Here is a 23,248-nt window from a genome sequence, read left to right as displayed (position 1 = left end):
GAGTTGCGGGGTCTAAAGCAGCAAGGTAGGCAACTGGAACGCAAGTGGAGGAGAACTCAGCTCAAAATTGACAGGACACAGCATAGAGCCTATTTGAAGGTTTATGCAGAAGTGGTGCATGTAGCAAAAAAACAATTTTGGTCTGCACGCATTACTTCTGCAGGTTCGTGTTCAGCAGAGCTGTCCCAGATTGTGAGGAGTTTGATTCAGGCTCCTTCAATTCGAATCAGTCCCCGGAGACTATGTTCTGCTGTAATGCCTTTAATGGGTTCTTTGTGGACAAAATCTCTTGTATTTGGGCCGACTTGGACCCCACTGTTTTTGCAGTCTATTAAGGTGGTGTCCAGCAATCCCTCCTGCACTAGCAGATTGGATCAGTTTCAATCTGTGATGCCTTTGAACAAGCTGCTTGGGGAGGTGCGACCTACCATTTGTTCCCTGGATCCTTGCCCGACTTAGTTGCTTCTATCTAGCAGGGAAATTGTTGGGGATGGCTTAGTTAATATCATTAACTCATCGCTGAGGGAGGGTAGGATGCCTCCTTGTTTGAAGGAGGCAATGATTAGACCACTTCTTAAGAAGCCTTCCCTAGATCCCTCAGCGATGGATAGTTATAGGCCAGTCTCCAGTCTTCCATGGTTGGGCAAGGTGATTGAGAGAGTGGTGGCTAACTAGCTCCAGGCAGTTTTGGAGAAAACCGATTATCTAGAGTCTAGACCCATTTCAAACTGGCTTTAGAGCAGGCGATGGGGTTGAGAGGGCCTTGGTTGGCCTGATGGATGACCTTGACCAGGGAATTGACAGAGGGAGTGTGACTCTGCTGGTTCTTTTGGATCTCTCAGCAATACCATCGACCATGGTATCCTTCTGGATTGCATGAAGGAGTTGGGGATACTCTCAGGCAGATCAAGAAAAGCAGCTCTATCTCAAATCAAATCTACTGCAATCCAGATTTACCATATATGGCCATTATTGAACTAAATGAATAGTTTGAAGTTGAAATCGTACACATTTCAAGCTGTTCCTTTACTTCCCCTTTGCACGCACATTCATACAAAATTCTAATACATATATCTAATTTCTTGAATTTTCCTATCAGTTTAATCTACGCAAAATGACTTTGCCCAGCCAACGATCTGATAGTATGAAATAAATCCTAAACTGAAGAGCAATTTTGCGGGGGCGCTAATAGTATGAAATAAATCCTAAACTGAGGAGCAATTTTGCGGGGGCGCTAATAGTATGAAATAAATCCTAAACTGAAGAGCAATTTTGCGGGGGCGCTAATAGTATGAAATAAATCCTAAACTGAGGAGCAATTTTGCGAGGGCGCTTACCAGCACCCACTCCCGCCGAAATGTTTTGTATGAGAGCAGCTGTTACTTTTTATCACGCGCGGGTGACGGTTAGGGGGGAAAATGGCGTCAAAAATACCCAGGAAGTCTTTCCCCGGCATAGAGATAAGAGCAGAGAGACGCACAACCATCGCACTCCTATGAAGAATTTCCGGTCTAAAATTGATCGCGTCTTCCTCTCTAACTATAGAAGACTTCTACCATAGAGTTGGCAAGGGATAGAGCACCACCACTTTGCGTCTACAGACAATAGGTCTCCGACTGTTGTGTCCGGCCGCTGGCCGCTTTCCATTTTTACGGTGGCTTCAGGTTGTGAGTCGCTCTGTTATTATTTTTTCTGTGTGTGTGTCGCGACACCTGAAATTCGGGATAAGAACTCTTTCTCTCACGCTTTTGTCGGTCCCGGAGTCGTCCCCAAATGGATAAGTTCCCTTTTCAGCTGGGGACAGAAAAGGTGTGACACCAGCCCTGAGGCTCCTTGTTGCGGAAGTGGTTCCTCTCCCCTCCCCCTCTTCTTCGCCTTTGCTGGGCGCAGAAGCCGTAGTGCGGGACAGTGTTCTCCTTAAAATGGGGGATAGTCGCTCCTGTGGGGCGGGAGGACCCTTTCAGAAGCACAAACCCATCCTCTTCTCAGTAGCAGCTCATATGTACTAAGGAGTCCCCTATAGAGAAGAGGTACAACAGCTCCCCCCACTTAATAGAGATGCTTACAGATGTTAAACCCATTTGGGCGTTTCAGCCCTCATCAAGTTCAATGCAGAAAGAGCAGCTATCTTAAAAGGAATCTATCTATCTATCTTACATTTAAAACAAGCTCATCTTTAATAGTGAGGTTGAAGAGTGCAGTTAGCTTTCCTCTCCTCAGAATCCCTTTTGGAGGGTGCTCGTTTAGTCAGAAATTCTCAGAATAGCTCCATATATAGTCTCTCTTGTTGATCTTTCTGTATCACCTTCTTTCACAACTGGTTTATGATCGCTCAGGACAGAATTGTCTTATTTAAGGCCGCCCCCCCCCTTTCGCACAATCCAGACGTATACTACTCACACTCCATTTCAGAGTCTTTTTAGCATGTTATGTCATTCTTCCACCTAGACATTTTTGTGTGATCTATTTTTCTTAGCAAATCAGAAGGTTCTAGCCCTGAGATTATGGAAAGGTCTTGAAAATTCCTTTTTATTGTATGATGTATAGTGTGAAGATCTGTGTGTGACACTGTTGTTTGTCACCATTAAAAGCCCTTTTTGTTTGCAGATTGCTCAGCGTCATGCGGTGCCTCCTCATCAGCCAAGACAAGCGACATAACCCAGTTGTTCTGCCTGATGGTGTGACTGTGGTTCTGGGCCGAGGACCCGAGACACTCATCACCGATAAGAAATGTTCCCGGACACAAGGTGAGCAATGTTTTTCTCATCGTAAAACCTTTACTGCTAACAAAAATGTAACCGGGCGGGGACCCATTTGCACTATATTTTGTTTAAGATTCTTCCTTGAATGTTTTAGAGGATTTTTGTATACAGTATGTGCCAGAATTCCGCTCTCTGACCATTTCCATGATTGGTTAGTATTTCAGAAACAGGTTTCTGGCCCTGAGGATTGCAGAAACCTGCAGCAATCCCTATTATTTCCTTAAGGCTCATAAAGTGATTAAATTTAGAGGCCCATGTGATGCGCAGCATTATGGAGGTGTAAGGGTGCTGCAGATCTGAGAGGCAGCGTTGGGACTTCTCAGAACAAGCAGTTGTACAAGCAGCACTTCTGCAGAGTTCACCATTTGGGACAATATGGAAACCTGTGGAAGCAGTGCTTGCACATCTGCACTTCTGGGCAGCCCTGACGCAGCCTTTCAGGTCCGCAGCAGCCCCGCAGCGTTATGCCTCCGTAACAGTGCGTACTGCATAGTGCTTCTGCCAAAGAGAATGGCAGGATTCCTTCCAAGGAGAAACATTTGAGAAATTTCTCCAACCGTTTCTCACATCTCTTTGCTCAAGAAGTGATTGGTTGCCTTCCTCCCTTTTTAAATGTTTATCTTTGTAATAAAGTTGGGAACTGTTGAGAATAGGATAAAGTGTATTTTAAAAAACAACCATAAACATAAACAAAACCCACTAGGTAAGCAGAAACCCTATACAGCTCACTATATAAAGTATAATATATAAAAGACTTGAACATTTTTATCAGTGACTTAGATTCACCTGGAGTAAAGAAGACTCCAGGAGGGAAACTTCATATATTCAAATACCCGAAAAAGCTCTTCTTTCAGAGGGCAGTACTAGATCTAGATCTAGATCTTACTCTTGTAAGTTAGTCTGGTAGTCTTTGGGACTGAAGAACATGGCATTTAAACACTGCAGTAAAATAAATGAAAGCTTCTCATCTTTGTGTTATGCCTGGTATTGTCTAGCATCTGCAGAAGCCACAGAATGATGACAGATTCAAGTGTAGGGAACACTTCTCTAGGAAAGCTCCTCCTCTTTTCCCCAGGCTGCTGGGGAAAGCATCTGGAAAAGCAGCTGCTGGAAGAGCATCTGCATGCAGAAGGTTCCAAGTTCCCTCCCTGGCATCTCCAGACAGGGCAGAGAGAGACTCCTGCTTGTAACCTTGGAGAAGCCACTGCCAGTCTGTTTAGACAGTACTGAGCTAGATGGACCAGTGTCTGTAGGCAGCTTCCTATGTTCGTAAATATAGTTGCAAAAGGCTGCAAACTAGAGCAGGGGTGCAACGATCCCTTTAACAGGAGTTCCCAGATGTTGTTGACTACAGCTCCCAGCATCCCCAGCTTCACTAGGCTTTGCTTGGGGATTATGGGAGTTGTAGTCAACAACATCTGGGAATCCCTGTTAGAGGGAACACTGCAGGGATGGGCACACCTGGCCCTACAGATGTTGCTGAACTACAACTCCCAGTATCCCTAGCCACAATAAATGCTCAACAATATCTGGAGGGCCAGGTTTGTTCACCCCTGGTCTAGAGGAATGACACTTCTCAGTGACAGATTGAGTGTGATGTAGTGGCCACAGTGCTGAAGAGACCTAAGAGACCTGTGTGACTTTGAGCCAGTTGTTAGGAATATTTATATACCACTTTTCAACAAATAACTTCTCAAAGCAGTTGACATAGCAGAATTGTTAGAAAATAGAAGAGAACCACAACTTTTTAAAATGCTTCTGTTATTTTTGCACATAAAACTTATATTGCAGAACTGTTGCAAAGATTAAATGGAGGGCTGAAGGCCCATGTGTCCTGAATGGACAACTGGCAGAAAGGCATGATATAAAATGAAATAAATATCTTGCTTTTCCTTGCAGCTTCTAACTGCACTGCCTTCCCTATACACACCAGCCCACTGCCTTTTTACTGTCCACAATTGCTTTAAAATAATACAATTCTAATTCTTGTGGCTCAGCATTAAGTATGTGTATTGAGCATGTTAGTACCAAACAGGTGTGTAGTGACCAGGCTCTCCTCCCTCTAAAGAGTTAACCGGAAGTGAACCCTTGTCTTGACTGACAGGCTGGTGACCTCCAGAGATCGCCCAATCAGTACACCGGGGTGGGACCTAGAGAGCGATTGCTGGGAATAAGAAAGGAGGGTCTGTGCTGAAGGAGCAAGGGGACATGTGGCAGTGGAGTTTGCTGCAACAGGATGACTGCAACTTTAGGAAGATAGAACTGCAGGGGCTTGATTCTCAACAGGTGTTTGGTGAGTTCAAGGAAAGGAAGCCTGGGCTTTGGCTTCGGGAAGATTAATTTAGGGAAAAGTTTGTTTAGTCAAACTTTGCATTAGAAACTTATATTTCTTTGTGTGTGTGCTTTGTATATCCCTGATACTGTTCTAGTATTGTTTACCTGCAGTGTAATTAAAATAAGAAACACTAGCCTACACCCAACCCATCTAGGGTGTTGCAAAAGACTCTGTAAACTTTTAAGCATGCCTAAATGCAAGCTGAAACTGAAGCCTTAGACAACCTGTTTTTGTAACCTACTAAGTATTTTTGAGTATATTTAAAACTTTAAAGCCTCAGACAGAAGCAGTATGTAGTAACTGAATAAAACTTTTTTTTTTTTGTTCTTTTTACAAGCTTCTCAGAGTGGTTTTTAACTCAAGAAAAAGGGAGGGCGGAAAGGGGATTTCTCTGGTGCAAAAGCGTCCTCAAGCACTCAGCAGCTATCAGTTTTCTCATCACGTGTAGGCCTACAAGTGGAAGGTTTTTGTATTTGTCCAATAGCAAAATAAAGAGAGTTTTCCCTGGGATTTCACCCCAAGCCCAGGGAGGTTCAAACTCTGTTGATAAGAGGGGGTGGTGGTGGCAGCATTATAATTCTACCGGAAATATAGATTAGTTTTATGAGAAGTCCGGCCAGGCAGCTCGCGAGGGATGACTCAGCATTTCCCCCTCATGTGAGCTGCTCTGAGGCAAAGGCTTTAATACGCTACAATATGTTATTTACTTTGCCTGGTAAATAACAAATGAGTTTCAAATTCTGCAGCAAATGTTGTAGAATTCGAGCTTTCTTGACATGCAGTTAAGGATTGAAGGAGGAGGGTGTTTTTCGCTTGGCACAAAATATGTCCAATCTCAGGCAGAACAAGCCTTGTATTTCTCTTCTCTTCTCTTGCAGTGGAGTTGCTGGCAAATTATGCCTACCGATCTGTTAGAGTCACACAGGTAAGATGGGGAAACATTCCCCAGTTCTGAATTGGGGTGGGGCTGTTCTTCAGATGGAAATCTCTTGAATAGCAGGGAGAGGTGGCTGCCTCTGGATGGTGTGGTTGCTGGTAGGCCCCTCATCCGGGTCTAAGATGCAGCTGGCTCTGAGGTGGAATCCTTAACATGTTGGTGTGTTGACAGCGGGGGGTGAACCCCACATCAGTGGAAGAGATACACCTGCGCTGTGGGGACAGCACAACGCTCCAGGAGGGAGAAATTCTGTGCTTGGTGAATGGACTGTATCCTTATCACATCCATTTTGAGCAAGATTCCCGCTCCCCCAAGAAAAACCTGCTGGAGTTCTTCAGCCCCAGGCGCCCCCTGAATCAGGATGACGGCAAGGCCCGACCTGCCAAGCGGCCCAAGGTCTCCTCCCCGTCTGAGGAGGAGGAGGAAGAAGACGACCCTTCAGTGCTTGAGAAGCTGAGGCAGCTGCAGGAGACGGCAGCTCAGGCTGAGCAGGCTGAGCAGGCCGACCCGCCCTCCCGGCAGACTCCCTCGAAGCTGTCTCCCCAGCCTCAGGACTCCTGGGAGGATCATGGCAAGCTCTTGGTCTTCACAAAGAAAGGGGTGGCGCCGAGTGCCAAAGTAAGACTTCCTGCCTGTTGTTCTGTGGGCCAGCTGCCCAAAGGTGCTGCTGATTTGGGATCCGTTGGAAGAATGCTTTGGGGAAAGCGACATCTCTGTAGGTGTGTTTTTCTCCCAACATTTAAGAATGCAAACATCATAAATACAGTCGTCCCTCCCCAACCACAAGGGTTCTGTTCCTGGAAGCCCTCACGGTTGGCAGATTCGTGGTTGACAAGGCATTTAAATGAATGGGAAACAGGGAATTAGGGAATTACAATTGGGAAAGTACCTAAAAAAATAGGAAAGAAATCCCCCGACCCACCGGAATGACATAGGAAACTGCCATATACTGAGTCAGACCATTGGTCTGTCTAGCTCAGTATTGTCTACACAGACTGGCAGCGGCTTCTCCAAGGTTGCAGGCAGGAATCTCTCTCAGCCCTATCTTGGAGAAGCCAGGGAGGGAACTCGAAACCTTCTGCTAGCATCCCCTGAGGGGAATATCTTACAGTGCTCATACTTCTAGTCTCCCTTTTATATGCAACCAGGGCAGACCCTGCTTAGCTAAGGGGACAAGTCATGCTTGCTACCACCAGACCAGCTCGCCTCGTGAGACCTCCTGAACATGGAAATTCCCCCCAAAACTGCCCCCAATTTTTTTTAAAGGCACCTGACTACAGATACTCAAGTCATGGTTGGCGAGGGTGGTGACAATTTCCCAGTCGCAGATTCTCAAATCTGCAATTGGGAAACCCACGATTGATGAGGGACTGTATTTGTGTAGTTTGTCTAGAGCTGTAGAGGATAGACTAGGATATAAATCTCAACAGTTCCAGGCATTTTCTTTTGCGGGGGGAGGGGGGCTGGTCTACATGTGCAGCAGATTGAGGTGGTAGAATCCTCAGGGGGTAGTTTGGACACTACCACTTCAAGTGGTAGGGGTGGTGGGGCATGGGACACCATTCTTCTTTTTCTTTTTTCATGTTATAACAAAGTAATTACAACAAAAAGGTCAGGATATGAGGGTGAAAAACAGAAAAGTGGTGGGAGGGAAGGTGAGGTTGAAGGGGCAACACACTTATTGATTTGAAATAAACAAAAGAAATTATGCAAATAACTCTAAAGAGTCTTTCCAAATCCTGGTACGGGAGTCCTCTTTTGGCATACAATAGTAAGTTGTCAGTTCAAAAGCTGCCAGATTAGAGATGTCTTCTATCTATTGATAAACCGAGGGACTGAAATGATCTTTCCAACTCTGTAAAATAATATGCTTGGCAACAAGTAGTGCACGGGAGAGCCATTGTAATTTATGAAGGGAACATATGGGATTGTCTTTATGCTAGATAAACTGGCGGATAAGTTTGAGAACACAGCTAAAGGAGATTTTAGGAATGAATAAGGAGTGAGGCCCCTTAATACATAGGTCAAACCAGGAAGGAGATTCATTTTAATTATTATTTTTTTTAATCCCAAATGCTGTTAGGTAAGGAGATCCATCCATCAATATCAAGTTTCATTTGAGAAAAGATTAGATTAAGATTCTTATTCCTTAAGGAGGAGATATTCTGGGTTGACAATAATTCTTAAGTACTTAATTTCTGTCTGGCAAATTTTGAAATTCCAGTTATGAAACAAGGGGGGAGGAGGGCTATAGGCCACCTCCAGCCTCAAAGGCAGGATGCCTCTAAATACCAGTTGCAGGGGAGCAACAGCAGGAGAGAAGGCATGCCCTCAACTCCTGCCTGTAGGCTTCCAGTGGCATCTGGTAGGCCACTGTGTGAAACAGGATGCTGGACTAGATGGGCCTTGGGCCTGATCCAGCCGGGCTGTTCTTATGAGAATGGATCCCCAGATGCACCAGTTCAGGCTTGAACCAATTAATGGAGTAGCCAGGGGCCTGGCCAAATTTCTGAATTAAAGAAACCAAAGCAGGGATAGAAGAAGCAAGTGTGGCTATGGAGAACAAAGCAGGTTCCATTGTCAGTGGCACCTATTGGGTTCTGCGGGGCAAGGTAAAGGGCTGTGATTGGCCACTTTATTGGGAGAGGTGCAGAACCTGCTCTCCCCACCCCCCGCTAAATGGTAGTCACAAGGGGGTAGGAAGCAGGTTTAGTCCACAGTGTAGTAATGTTGTTGAGTACATGCCCATCATCGGAGTGGTGAGAACTCCTGGGCAGTCACTCCATAATTCCAGGCAATCCAGGGGAGTCAGTGTTAAAGGGATAGTGCAGACATTCTGGGACTCTGCATACACAAGAGTCTGCTGCTGCCCACATGCTGTCCAGGATCTCTAGATGGCGTCCTCTTCTGTACAAAGGATATGTAGAATGCTGCAGTTTAGAAAGGTTTGAGGTTGTCCCACACCCTTCCTTTGGAAACTTGCCCATGGCATCATGTAGGAGTGCCTTCAGGACTTTTAAAATATGGCTAAACCAGGAATCAAGGAAGTGATGGTTCTCTTTGTTTAGTGTGTCGTTGATCTGAGGTGCATGGAAGGAGAGGCTTAATGCCAGGCTGGATGGGTGCCTTGGTCTGACACTCCCCATTTTATTATTATTATTATTCAGATTGCGGGATTTGATCTGGATGGAACCCTCATCACTACGCAGTCTGGGAAGGTGTTTCCCACAAGCCCCGACGACTGGAAGTGAGTGCAGGCTAAAGGCCAGGATTGGTGGCAGGAGGACGGGATTATGGAGAATTAATGTAGTGCTAGGCCTAAGGAGGCCTGAGATCAAATTCCCACTCGGGCATGATATTCATTGGATTAACCTAAGCTACCTCAGGGCTATTGTGCAGATAAAATGGAAAGGGGCACGTGCATTTCCCTGCAGTCCTTGTTGGAAGGGTAGAATACAAATATGGAGTTTTAATACTCATTGGGAAAACATGTTGAATGGAACATGAGAAAAGTGGTTGCTTAATTGGTACATACAAGGACTGGCACTTGGGCTGCAATTACCTTTTTTACAAGCTCTCAGTAGTTATAGAACTGTTCTCCATATAGGAGGAGAACAATATATGATAACTTGCTTAACCCCTTTCTATTTACAGGATCCTGTACCCCGAAGTTCCTCGCAAGCTGAAGCAGCTTCTGAGTGAGGGGTACAAGGTATGCTCCTTCCCGGGATCACTTTTCTCCAGCAAGCAAGCCCTCTCCTCTCTCTTTCTCCCTGCCCTTCACACTCTTCTCTCTCCTCTTCCCATTCCTCCCTCCTGGGCAGATTGTGATCCTCACCAACCAACTGGGCATCAGCCGGGGGCGCCTCAGGCCTGAAGTTTTCAAAGCCAAAGCAGAGGCTGTGATTGAGCGGCTGGGTGTCCCAGTGCAGGTGAGTGGGTGAAGGAGGTGGAGCATCCCCCAGAATACTCTGCAAGGAAAGCAGCGAGTCAAAAGAAGTGCTGGCCCTGGGTGTTGGGAGCTTGTGAAGTTATTTTGGATCACACTTAAACGATGATTGCAGTCAGAATTTCAGGAGACACTTTCCGGCCTGAAAGCTTAGAAATCTAAGAATCGATACGGTGCAAGAGAGAAGGTGAAGAGTACAAAAACGGAGACTACAATGTGCAAACGCAGTGCATTGTTTGTGAAAGACCTTTTCAATAACAGTGCCTAAATCGTGGCACTCTCTTCCTAAGGATACTTACTTGGCCCACTCATTTATGGGGTCCAGGTGGCAGGTTAAGATTGTTGGTTCAGAGGGCATTTGGGGACAATTGATTATCAGTTGTCTGTGTGTCCTCTCTGGCTTTTCTATTGTCCTTTCTTATTAAGCCACTTTGTGTGTCCTAACAAAGAGAGCAGCAAGGCATCAATGTTTTAAATGATCTTCACAAACAGTGGCAATCATGGTTACAGATCAGTGGAGGGTTTCGAATGCTGCCATATGTCTTGTGTGCCACAAGGGTTGGATCCAGAGCTGCCTGTGTGACCCCCGCTGCTCTCCTTCTTCTGTAGGTCTTCGTGGCAACCAGCTCCGGCATGTACCGCAAACCTGTTCTTGGCATGTGGGACCATCTGTGCAAGAAGGTATGGGGATGGGGTGGGAAGGGTTGGCTGATGAAAGAGGTGAGGAAGAGAGGTCCGTGCTGCTCCCTGACTTGACTCTCCCCTTCCTCCATCTTCTTAGGCAAACGGTGGCCTAGCAGTGTCTGTGCAGGACAGTGTCTACGTGGGAGGTGAGTAAAGCACTAAGGGATGCCATTTAACTTAGAACAGAAGGGTTTGGGCATGATTTACTTTGAACCCACATTTGCTGTCTCAGTCAGATGGTTTCTAATGGGGAATGAGTGTGGGTTTGGAACATTTTACTGTGGGGAATAGTAGCCAGTCCCGCACCCCGAATTACAAGGCCCAGTTCTGGATGTTGGCCTCAGAAATGTGTTTCCCCACCTTGCAGTAATGGGTGTAATAGTAGTAGTATGTTTGTTGCGGTCACAGACCAGATTAACAAACAATAACAATTAATAGCATTAAGAAGAGAATTCAGAAATTTAAAATATGGGTGTGTTCATGTTCATGTCATCCCTAGATGCAGCTGGGCGACCAGCAAACTGGGCCCCTGGGCATAAGAAGAAAGATTTCTCTTGCAGTGACCGCCTGGTATGTGGAAATGTGGCTCTTGTCTGTCTCCTGCTCCATCCGTAGCTCCTCCTGCTTCAAGCCTGGCCTGTAACATTTGGAGAAGGGGTTTGGCTTTGCATTCCCCCCTCTCTTTTTTCCTTTTTGCCCACTCTTTGTCTGCCACTGTTGTCATCACCCTGGTTGCGTAAGGGTGGCTTCTTGCTTTTACTTGCACATGGTGCGCAAAGTATGCACATGCATGCATACTTGTACACAGTAGACACGATTCTGTATACTCTGCATCTATGGCAGGTTAAGAATGTTTTTTCAGAGGGCATTTGGGGCAGCAGGATCAGTTGTTCTTCTGTCCTGACTGGCTTTTAAAAACTTTTTTTGTATTAAAACCAAGTTTTATTAGTCCCCCCATTTTTATTCTGTGCCACAAATAATTTGAAGCTTGTACAGACAGAATAATTTGTGCAAATTGTATTTTGAATTTGCATTGCAGCAGTTGGATGTCCTAGTTTTAGAAATCAAAATTATTTGTTCGAAGTTATACAAGTCGTATCAGTCTGCATACTGGCACATGATCTTTTGCAGTTGCAAGATTGTCGTTGGGGGGGCAGTTGGCAGAGAGAAAGAGGAGGCCCTTGGCGAGATCTTTGAGGCATAAAAAGGGGCAGAGAAGCTGTTTGGATATGCCTTACAAATAAAGCCCTGGGCCAGCTAATTTGTCCTGCATGGTCCTGCCAGTAAGCCCTGTGGCTGCTGTCACTATAAGTAGCCAGAATTCAGCCCTAGCCTGCCTGGATGTTTTGACAGGTAGGGGCAGGGCTTTTTATCTTCTGCACCAAATACCACCCATCTTCTAAACCAGCGGTTCTCAGCATTGAGTCCCTAGATGATGATGGACTTTAACCAATGGTCTTTCACCATTGCTGGGGATTATGGGAGTTGTAGTCCAACATCTGGTGACCGAAGGTTGGGAACCTCCATTTTAAAACAGAACATCTATGAGTTCTGGGTAAAGTATATGAATACCATGATTTTGTATGCTCATGCCTTTCTCGGCTGCCGTGTGAGGACAACTCCCTGGGGTTATCATCCCATGCTCGCTCCAGGGCAGGACGTATGCTAATTCTAAAGCTATAAAAGTAGCCGGATGGTAACCCCACCCAGTTCTTTTCGTCCTGCTAACGCTCCAGGAAAGGATACTCAGCCTTGCTTCGTTCCTCAGATAAGTCTCCTTTTAACTTGCTCCTTCCTCTGCTTACGCCTCTCCCTTCTCCTTGGCTCCTCGGCTGCCCTCCTTCTCTCTCCCTCATCTTTAAAAAAAAAAAAAAAAGGCATTTCTTCAAAAAGGGTTCCTTGCCGAGCCTCAATCTCCACCCCACTCCCGCTCGTTTGCTCAGCCTATTTACTCAGTCCTCCGCTCCCCGCTTGCTGTCCAGACCTTCCCCCTTCCTCTCCCCCCTTCTGCCATGGAGCAGCCGCAGCCGTGCCTGCAGGGACTCCGATCACGGGCGGAGAGGCAAAAGACCCAAGCAGCAAAGGCGGACCGCTCCGCTGCGAGCGCGGCCGCCGCTAGACATGCTGCAGCCATGCCCAGGACCACCGCGTCCCCCCCGGGCGAGGGCACTTCGGCAGCACCGCCCCCCTCTGCGGGGGCGGGCGCCTCAAGGAAAGACCGACATGCTGCTGCCGGTGCGCGGGCGGGCGCACAGAGCGAAGGGCGCCATCTTGGCTCGTCCCTCGAGGAGGCAGAGCAGGCGAGGGCCCAGCGGCGGCGCAGGAGAGCCCAAGTGTTGGAACTGCTCACAGCGGCCCGTTCCTCGGAGGCCACCAGCTCCTCGGGAGAGGAGGAGGAGGGCATCGCACAGACCGAGGAGGGTGAGTGTGAGCGGCAGTCCCCTGGCGGAACGGGAGCTCCCGAGAGCAGGCAGCCCCTCTCCATGGCCCCTATTCAGGCTTCCCCATCGAATAGCCCCCCCCTGCTAGTACCAATAGCGCAGGCCCCGGCAGGAGACCAGGGAGCGGCCCCTCCCCCTCCCCCCTCCTCTGCAGCCCCAGGGCCAGAGATGCCGGAGAGCTGGAAAACCTGGATCAGTGATCTGCTCTCGCAAGCCCTGCATCAGCGCAAGGCGGGAAAGAGGGGCCGTAAGCGAGGGAGGCGATCGCCCTCCCCCTCCTCCCCCTCCTCTTCCGATTCTGACTCCACCCCACATGGGAAATCCCACAGAAAGAGGCGGAAGGGCCGCAAGGGGCTGCAGAAGAGGCGTAGGGAGCCCAGCCCCACTGCCACACGCCCTGCCCCAGCCCACTCCTCAGAAGACACGGGCCCAGAGTCCCCTACCCACCTAGGGAGGGTCCCTGCCCTGCCTCGTTCCCCCGTGGGCCAAGCTGATACTGCCCTTACAGAGGGGGTTTGCCCTGATCTGGCAGACTTGGGGGACGATTCCAGGGAAGAAGGGGAGTGGTCTGATGGACAGGCAGGGATGGAGGAATCCACCCCTCAATTTAAGCGCCTTTTTCCATCTGACGATTTCTCCACATTGTTTGTTAAGGCCATGCGCACCCTGGGTCTCGATATTGAGGGTTTGCATCCTGGGGCTGCTCCCTCCAAGGAATCTCTGGTATTACCTACACATTCTTCACCAGAGCTCCTGTTTCCCTTGCCAAATACCTTCTCAGAGGTTCTCCAGCAGGAGTGGCAAGCACCAGCGGTCCAGAAGAAGGTCTCTTCCTTAGCTAATAAGCACTACGCGTTCATCCCCTCAGCAGCTGCACAACTCCAAACGCCTCCAGTAGATGCTCACGTCTCAGCCCTCACCTCTCGTGCGGTCCTCCCACGAGATGGAGAGTCAACGCTGAAGGATCCCGCCGAAAAGAGAATCGAAGTACAGTTAAGGAGAAATAACGATTGTATCTCTCTTTCTATCAGAGCCTCCATAGCCGCCTCCATCATTTCTCGGGCAGCACTGCTCTGGACCGATGAGTTGCTTCAGTCGCCTCCCCCAGATCCAGCCAGGTCCCGCCAGATTGCCCTAAAGCTCCAGAAGGCACAAGCCTACATTGCTGACACCACCCTGGATGCAGTACGTTTCGGGGCCCGAGCTACAGCTACTAATGTGATCGCTAGGCGAACCCTCTGGCTCCGCCACTGGCAGGTTGATGCAGCATCAAAAGCCAACTTAGCGGCAGTCCCCTTCTCAGCCACTAAGCTCTTTGGGGATGAAGCCCTTAAGGACATCCTCATTGAATCCAAGGATAGAAAGCTGACCCTTCCCAGCACAGCCAGGAGGGACGAGCGGCGCCCCTTTCGTAGGGGTCAGCCTCAGCAGCACCAATTTCGTTCCTTTCGCCCCTCCTTTCGCCCCCACGAGCGAGACAACAGATTTAGGCGCCCCAATTGGCCAAAGGGTAACTTCCCCGCCAAGTCCAATTCGAGAGCCCAGCCAGGCCAGCAGTTTAAACCACGTCAAGCACAGTGACTCTTTAAAGATAGGAGGTCGCCTCTCCCACTTTTACCATGCCTGGGAGGCGTCCACCACAGACAAATGGGTCCTGAAAACAATTTTAGAGGGGTACTTAATAGAGTTGTCAGGCCCCCCATTACACAGGTTTCGGCCCACCCCAACTTCTCGTTCTTCCACAAGACACAGAATCCTTCAACAGGCCATAGACCACCTGTTAGCCATCGCAGCCATAGAGCCAGTTCCCCCTCAAGAGCACCGTCAAGGGCTTTATTCAATCTTATTCACCGTGCCCAAGCGGGACGGCTCCTACAGGGCGGTCCTCGATCTAAAATCCTTAAACCGATGGGTACGCAAGCGCAGGTTCCGTATGGAGACTCTCCGCTCCATCGCGGAGAGCCTACAACACGGGGACCTGATGGCATCAGTGGATCTGACAGAGGCCTATCTACACGTTCCTGTTCACCCTTTATCCCGTCATCTCCTCAGATTCTGTTACAGGGGAGCACATTATCAGTATCGTGCCCTCCCATTCGGGCTCTCCTCGGCCCCAAGGACATTCACAAAGGTGCTGGCTCCTCTAGTAGCCTACATCCGCCTGCAAAAGGTCCGCCTCTCGGCTTACTTGGACGATTTGATCGTGATGTCGCGAAACCATGCAGAACGGGACGTCCAGATCACCCTAGAGGCCCTGACGTCCCACGGCTTCCAGGTCAACTACGCCAAGAGCCACCTGTCGCCTACATTCCGTCTCCAGCACTTAGGAGTAGTCCTGGACACCCAAAGGGACCGATTCTTTCTTCCAGAGGAACGCAGACTCAAGATTTGGTCCATGACATCAAAGACCCTGGCGACCAGCAGGCCTCGCGTCCTTCAGCTGGCTCAGTTATTGGGTCTACTGGTTTCCTCCATCGACTCTGTCCCCTGGGCAAGGTTGCATCTCCGTTGCCTCCAATGGTTTCTCCTCCCCTTCCAGGAGGACATTTCCTCCAGGTCGTCCAGGAGGGTTCAACTGTCTCCAGAAGTGCGCTCCTCGCTCCGCTGGTGGCTCTGCAAGAGAAACCTAGGGGCCGGCAAGCCCTTTCTGGATCTCCCTCGAATTCTCATCACCACGGATGCGAGCCTTCGGGGATGGGGAGCTCACTGCCTTTCTCAGTCGGCCCAGGGCAGATGGTCCCCCGAGGAGTCGGGCCACAGCATGAACTGGTTGGAGCTCCGTGCGATTCGCCTGGCCCTTCAAGCCTTCCTACCTGCACTGAGGGGCAAGGATGTCCTGGTCCAGACCGACAATGTGACAGCAAAAGCACACATCAACCGGCAAGGCGGCACCAGGTCTCGCTCCCTTCATCAGGAAGCAGTTCTGCTCCTCCGCTGGGCCGAATCTCACCTGTCCTCCCTATCAGCAGTCCACCTGAAGGGAGAACTGAACGTACAAGCGGACTGGCTGAGCCGGCAGGACATCCACCCAGCCGAATGGACCCTGAGCCGCAGAGCCTTCTCATTCCTGTCCAGAAGACTGGGAACCCCTCAAGTCGACCTGTTTGCCTCTCCCAGCAACGCCCAACTTCCGCGGTTCTTCAGCCGGTTCCAGTGCCCACAGGTGGAACAGACAGATGCCATGACGGCTCCCTGGCCAAGGACCCTCCTCTACGCCTTCCCACCACTTCCGCTTCTGGCCAGACTTCTCAGGCGCATTCGGCTCCTGGGGGCCAGGGTGATTCTGGTGGCCCCTCATTGGCCCCGCAGGCCGTGGTTCCCAGAGATCCTGAACCTCGCAACCGGGCCTCCAGTTCTGCTTCCCATCTCCGCAGACCTGCTCTCGCAGGGCCCAGTACTCCATCCAGATCCCGCCTGGTTCCAGCTTGCCGCCTGGCTCTTGAACGGGAGCTGCTAGGGGGCTTCGGTTACTCCCAGAGCGTTCTCGACACACTGATGGCCTCCAGACGCTCTTCCACTCACCGCATTTACCAGTGCACCTGGAGAGTTTTCCTCAGATGGTGCAGAAACAGACACCTGACTCCGAGGGCATGTTCCCTACCCGAGCTGCTACAATTCCTACAGGACGGCCTTGACAAGGGCCTTAAGGCCAATACCATCAAGCGGCACGCTTCGGCCTTGGCTCCTCTCCTGCTACCATTCAAGGGCAAGCCTCTCTTGTCCCATGCCCACCTGAAGCGTTTCCTGCGTGGAGCATCGCTAACATCCCCTCCTGTAGTACATAGGTTCCCCACGTGGGACCTCCACAAAGTCCTGCGGGTCCTTCACAAGCCTCCATTTGAACCGATTAGGTCCATTTCTTTACGCCTTCTCTCTCTGAAGTTGGCCTTTCTGGTGGCCGTCACCTCGGCCAGGAGGATCTCAGAATTAGCCTCACTGTCCTCCAACCCCAGGTTCTGTATATTCTCTGTCGATTCAGTAACCTTAATCCCGGACCCTTCAGTTCTCCCTAAGGTCGCCTCCATGTTCCACAGGTCTCAAAACCTGGTCCTGCCCTCTTTCTGTCCCAAGCCCGTCCACCCCAGGGAGAAGGAGTGGCATAAGTTGGATGTTCGCCGCTGCTTAAAGACCTACCTTAAAAGAACTGCCTCCTTCAGGACGACGGACTCGTTATTCGTCTCCTTCCTACCGGCCTCCATGGGCCAAAAGGTCTCCTCAGCTGTCATCGGTCGTTGGATCAGGGCCTGCATCTCCTTGGCATACGAGACCCAGCACTTGCCTCCACCCACGCGAATCACGGCGCATTCAACTAGAGCGGCCTCCACTTCAGCAGCGTTTTCCACCAATGCCCCGTGGGAGGAGATCTGCAGAGCGGCCACGTGGGCGTCCCCGTCCACCTTCACCAGGCACTACAAGATGGACACTATGCACTCCGCTCAGGCTGCCTTTGGCAGAAGGGTTCTGCAACATGTCCTTCCCCCTCAGTAGCCTGGGACCCCCACCCTGGGTCACCTGGCTTTGGTATGTCCCCAGGGAGTTGTCCTCACACGGCAGCCGAGAATGGAGCATTGGTACTCACCGTGAAGGCTTCTTCTGGCTGCCGTTGTAGAGGACAACTCGACCCTCCCTATGCGGTCCCAGACTCCTGGGGGGATGGGGCTCTATCTTCCTGCTGTTTTTTCTACCTGTTGGTTTACCTGTTGTTGTTTTTTACCTGTTTGTTTACCTGTTGGTTTACCTGTTTCCGTTTACTAGCTCTTTTTCTACTCATATATGTGTGTTATTGAGGTTGCCTTCCGTTCGAAGCTTGGCTGACTACAAGAACTGGGTGGGGTTACCATCCGGCTACTTTTATAGCTTTAGAATTAGCATACGTCCTGCCCTGGAGCGAGCATGGGATGATAACCCCAGGGAGTTGTCCTCTACAACGGCAGCCAGAAGAAGCCTTCACGGTGAGTACCAATGCTCCAATCTCTTCGTCGTCTTCTCTCTCCCCACCTCCCTCAATGAGTGTCCTCCTGTCCCACCTTATAGTTTGCTCTGAATGCGGGTCTGCCATTCAAAACCCCTGAAGAATATTTCCTGGGCTGGAAAGAGGCACCATTTACACTCCCCAGCTTTGACCCCGTGAGTAATTTCTCAGTCTCCTATAGAGTTCTCTCCCAACTCTTAAGAAACTTTGGGGAAACATCAGGGAGCGGCTCTGGTGCATCCTGTATGAAAATGTTACTGAATCTGAATCCAAATCCTCTCTTATGGAGGACAGGTGGGGAGATATTCCTGCACAAATGGTGGCTTTTACATACTCCCAAAGGAAGCTGCTAAAACAGTTGCTGTGCAGATGCAGCTTGTGGCATCTCGCCTTGCAGACTTGTGGGAGGTGGATTGCAAAAGTATTGTGTATGGCAGAGTGCTGTCTGCCTGCTCACAAAACAGTTTTAAAGAGGGAAATCTGTGTGGGAAGTGGCACCAGAAGCAGATTCCTAACCATAGGGGTGGAATTCGTGTCCCCCTCTTCTCCCACTGCCAGCACAGGAAGCCAGTCTGCTAGTTAGTAGAACAGTTTGTTAAGACAGTGTGCCTGTGCAGTTTTGCCTGGTAGACTGGATACACTCTCAGATGATTCTCATGCTGTTGTACATGCATGTTATTTTTAGGGCTTCATTCCCCCTCAAGGGATGTGGCCCCCTGCCCCTGACATCTAGCAGGTGGCAAAAAGAGAGTTTATCAAGCACCCACTGGAACTCCATACGTTACCCGACATCCACATCCAGGGCTATACTTACAGCTTTATTACAGCAATAACCTTTTTCTTCCATACAGCGGGCGTTGGATCCTAAGGCACGGCTCTATGACCCCCCAGATGCTTGCTTAACCTCCTCCTCTCCAGAGCTGGTTGTGGCTGTTGGCTTCCCTGCTGGTGAGTGACTGCCTGTAGTCGTCATCGTCATCTTCATCAGTCTTCATATATTGTTACCTCTTGCAAACTCCCAATTGCCTTCCAAACACGTTTGCCTCTTTTTTTTTAAGATCAGTGGTAAAGGTAAAAGGTAAAGTGTGCCGCCGAGTCGGTGTCAACTCCTGGTGACCACAGAGCCCTGTGGTTGTCTTTGGTACATTGCCTTCTCCTCCGCGCAGTATGAGATGATGCCTTTCAGTATCTTTCTATATCACTGCTGCCCGATATAGGTGTTTCCCATAGTCTCGGAAACATACCAGTGGGGATTCGAACCGGCAACCTCTGGCTTGCTAGTCAAGTCATTTCCCTGCTGCGCCATTTGGTGGTTTGTAAAATCAGTGGTAGAAAAGGTTAACTCCTCCTCCAGTATCTGAACACAAGGCCAGCAAAGTTGATGCCTCTCCTTGGGGAGGGTTTCTACCCGCTCTTCAGCCTAATGTCTGACAGAAGAGCCATTGACTGTGACTCATTTGAATAGTAAAGCTGGAATCGGGCTCACGCACAACTTACATGTGAAGTCTAGATTTCTCTTCAAGCCATTTCCTCACCCTCTTCCCTCTCCGTTGATTAGTCACTAGGATAGAAGTATGAGGGTCAGGACAAGGGGGCTGTACAGAGCTAGAAAAGTATATGCGATGGGACAGCCGTTTTCTGAGGCAACGCACGCTGCTTACAAATCCTTGATTGCTGAAGTGGTTTCTCTCCAATAGGCACTGCAGTGCTTTTCCAACAGTCACTAAGCACAAATTAATGGCAAGTCCAGAAGGCAGAGTAAGACTTGCTGAAACTTGGGGACCTTGCAAAGGCTGTGAGGCATAGGTTAAAGGAATTGGGGACACTTAACATGCATGCATCATTTGTACTTCCTCCTCTTTCTGGGAGTCAAAACTCTCCAGGCTTCTTGAACACCCTGCTTCCCCCCCCCCCCACTGTCTGACTTAATGTTAACTCCTTCCTTTCCCCCCACTGCAGCTGGCAAGTCCACCTTTCTGAAGCAGCACTTGGTTTCTGCGGGTTATGCCTGTGCTAACCGGGTAAGTGGAGAACCAAGTTCCTTTTCCCACCCCCTTGCCCCCCCCTCCTCTTCAAACCTGCCTTTCTCCCCAATACAGGACACACTTGGTTCATGGCAGAAGTGTGTGGCTTCGGCCCAAGCAGCGCTGCAGGCGGGAAAGAGCACAGCAGTGGATAACACCAATCCTGACCTGGATTCAAGGCGCAGGTGAGGTTTCAGCAGGCCCAGGGATGTTGCTAGTCCAGCAGGATAGTTAGCTCTGAAAAACCATCGCGCCTTTTCCCCCTACCAGGTACATCGAGTGTGCCAAGGAGGCTGGTGTTCCCTGCCGCTGTTTCCTCTTCACTGCCTCACTGGAACAAGCCAAGCATAACAACAGAGTAAGTACCTTGTGATGATGAAGCATAAAAGGCTCTCGGCTCCCCTCCTCCAGAGGTCTGAGCTCATCCCTTCTTTTGCTTTCACCCCAGATTTGGGGCAGTGAGCCACATCCTATGCCAGACGGTAGGCTTGCCATCTCCCAAGCCAAAGATGCCCACAGGGCGACAGTGGAAACCTTGCTCTGTTTTGGAGCTCTTAAGCAAGCACCATCTCCTGAGAACTGTCCTGCTGGATAACCCTCGAGTAGTTTAGTAAGCTCGTCTGCACTGCATTTGATCCAGCACATCGAAGAATTGCGGTGTTGTGGCAGTCGTGTGATACCTCTAGTTCAATGGGCTGTCTCGTAATAACTAGATGCTACCCTAAGAAATGTTCAAGCAGTGCTGGCTTGTGGTGACCATCCCTTTGTGTTGCTTGTTTATAAATTGCCTCTCTACATGAAAGCTGCACGGTATTGTTAATCAGTGGTGACTGGTAGTCAAAGAGAGGTATGCTGTCTCTGAAAGCAGTCTGTGCTTCTGCCTCAAAGGCTCGGAGTTGCTGGCAAGGCACATGCTTCATGTCATGCCTGCCTTTTCTAAAAGCTACTTACCTTTATGGCCATTACAATATCCACTGAATTCTACAGATTTAACTGTATACTGGATGAATGATTTGTCTTAAACCTTCTGCCTGTTAAATGGATCATTGATGTTTTCATATACAGTCGTCATTTACCAGCCACGGTTTTGAGTATATGTGAATGGGAAATTGTGACAGGTCTTGCCAACTGTGACCCGAGTATCCACAGTTGGTGAGATTTTTTAGTTATTTGGGGGGAGGGGGGGGAGAAGGGTTTCAGAGGTTCGATCTGTTCATTCCTCTTGGCGACCTTTGCTGTCCCTTGCCAATTTAAAATGCCTGAGGGTGATTTTTTGGGAGTTCAGAAAATTTCCAGAGGTTAGATCTGCTTGTTCTTGGTGACTCTTGGCAATATTACAGGATTTTTGGTGATCTTTAGCAATTTTTTTTGGGTATTTTTTTCCTTTATTTGTAGGTCTTTTTGTGGTCATGGTTGCCTAACCCTATTTCCCATAGATTTGAATGCCTTGCCAACAGCGAGATTTTGCCAGAACGGAACCCTAGTGGTTGGCAAGGGATGACTGTCCTTTCCTCCTCTTAATTTTTCTGCTCAAGAAATGGAGCACCTCCATGTCCTGGTCAGAACGGTAGCACCCTTTGTGACTAGAAAGCACTTTCTTTTCCATTTCAGTTCCGGGAAATGACGGAGAAGGGACACGTGCCTGTGAATGATCCCGTCCTGCACAGCTATAAGTGAGTTTCCAGAGTGGTCCGAGGAAGTGCTTCTGGGCAACTTCCTGGCCCTTCCCTCTTACAATGGGTTCTCATCCGTATCTTGTTGTCCCTGCTTAGCTGTGGGAACAAACTCTCTCCTCTTTACCCTGTTCGGCACAAATATTCTGAGTACTTTAGAATTGTGTTAGAAGAAGTGATATCTTGTGGCAATACTGCACAAAGATATTTTGCTTTCCCATGATCCAGTTTACATTTAATGAAAACAAGGAAGTTACTAGCTCTCATAATTGTGGGGAAAAGGGAAAACCACATACTTTAAACTAGGAGTGTACACAAAGCCAGTTTGCCAAGTTCAGTTTCAGTCTGGACCAGACTTCAACTGAACCAGGCATGTTTGGTTTTGTGGTTGACCCCCCAACATACCCGTGGCTTGGCTTGGGGGTTCCAAGTTTAATTTTTAAAAAACCCCAAAACCCACTCACTGCTGGGTCGAGGTCGGTGGTTGTGCACGGGTGTGCCTCTGCCATCCCCCCTGCCAGCCTTCTCCTGATCTAAAAAGGGCCAGCTCTGGCCATTCCGGCCCTTCCTCTGGCGGTGGCGACCATTTTGGAGGCAGCTGTGCATGCCCAATGAGTATCTGGGTGGCCATACAGAGGCCTATTTGGTATGTGTGGAGGCCTCCAAAATGGCCACTGCCACCAGAAGAAGGGCCGGAACGGCCTGAAAGTAGGCCGAACTTGCCCTTTTTAGAACAGGAGGCCAGCGGGGATGGTAGACTACCCCACCACAGTGAGTCTGGGGGTTTTTTTCTTTCTTTTTTTTAACTTAGCACCCCTGAGCTGGCTTGGTTCAATGGCAAACCAGTTCAACCTTGAGCCAGTTTCACATCCCTACTTTGAACTCAAGCTGAACTGTGTAGGAGTAGACTTCTTTCTCCATGGCCTTCATCTTTCTTGCTTTTTGATCTATATGATTCTTTCCCCCACCTCTCCTTTCCAAAAGCACATCCAAATAAAAGGACGTAGTTGTTACACTAACTAGTTCCCAAAGGTGGTCTATTTTCGGCAGGGTTCTAGACTGGCTTCTTCCCACTATTGTAGCACTTCTTAAAAAGCTCTCCTTTCTTTCTGACAGGAGTAAGTATGTGGAACCATCACTGGAGGAGGGTTTCTCTGAAATTCTCAAGATTCACTTCGTGCCTCAGTTCAAAGACCCTCAGCTGGAGTCACTCTACCGCCAGTTTTCAGAGGGGTGATAGCAAATGGACACAACCAGACTCCATAACTTGCACCTTCTGAAAGAGCCTTTTTGAAGTCCCCTTGTTATCCTAGATGGCACACTCATGGGTGTGTGAACTCCCCCTGCTGGTCAAAGGGGAGCTTAGCCTTTAAGCTTGGCTGTTTGAAATTGGAGCAGAAGTTGATTTCCCCTCCCCTGTAAAAGATAACTTAGGAGTCATGTGAAATAAAGCTTTGGAACCCCAAACTGC

General features: G+C 49.2%; 1 protein-coding gene across 5 annotated transcripts; it reads left to right on the top strand.

Moving 5' to 3' along the window:
* Window positions 1-1,426: 1,426 nt before the first annotated feature.
* Window positions 1,427-23,244, top strand: PNKP (polynucleotide kinase 3'-phosphatase). Of its 5 annotated transcripts, none has more exons than XM_053260140.1 (17): window positions 1,427-1,664; window positions 2,608-2,747; window positions 5,976-6,022; window positions 6,206-6,652; window positions 9,202-9,281; window positions 9,689-9,746; window positions 9,859-9,966; window positions 10,593-10,664; window positions 10,765-10,813; window positions 11,167-11,237; window positions 18,143-18,235; window positions 18,932-19,028; window positions 20,040-20,101; window positions 20,180-20,289; window positions 20,375-20,462; window positions 21,716-21,777; window positions 22,894-23,244. In XM_053260140.1, exons 2-17 carry the CDS (start codon window positions 2,621-2,623, stop codon window positions 23,012-23,014), a joined length of 1,692 nt encoding a protein of 563 aa, XP_053116115.1. In that variant the 5' UTR covers window positions 1,427-1,664; window positions 2,608-2,620; the 3' UTR covers window positions 23,015-23,244. The 5 variants fall into 5 exon arrangements, with proteins under 5 accessions (XP_053116115.1, XP_053116112.1, XP_053116113.1 ...); XM_053260137.1 differs by having other exon boundaries at window positions 1,427-1,667; XM_053260138.1 differs by lacking the exon at window positions 1,427-1,664 and adding an exon at window positions 1,678-1,809.
* The last annotated feature ends 4 nt before the right edge of the window (window positions 23,245-23,248 follow it).

This window comes from Hemicordylus capensis, chromosome 6, assembly GCF_027244095.1.
Source record: "Hemicordylus capensis ecotype Gifberg chromosome 6, rHemCap1.1.pri, whole genome shotgun sequence".
Classification (NCBI taxonomy): Eukaryota; Metazoa; Chordata; class Lepidosauria; order Squamata; family Cordylidae; genus Hemicordylus; species Hemicordylus capensis.
The sequence above is the reverse complement of the archived record's forward strand: the minus strand, read 5'-3'. Positions and strand labels throughout refer to the sequence as shown.

Coding starts and splice junctions, on each gene's coding strand:
- PNKP (XM_053260140.1), top strand. CDS start 2,621: ATGCGGTGCCTCCTCATCAGCCAAGACAAGCGACATAACCCAGTTGTT. Junction 2,748..5,975: donor GAAATGTTCCCGGACACAAG/GTGAGCAATGTT, acceptor CTTCTCTTGCAG/TGGAGTTGCTGGCAAATTAT. Junction 18,236..18,931: donor CACTCCCCAGCTTTGACCCC/GTGAGTAATTTC, acceptor TCTTCCATACAG/CGGGCGTTGGATCCTAAGGC.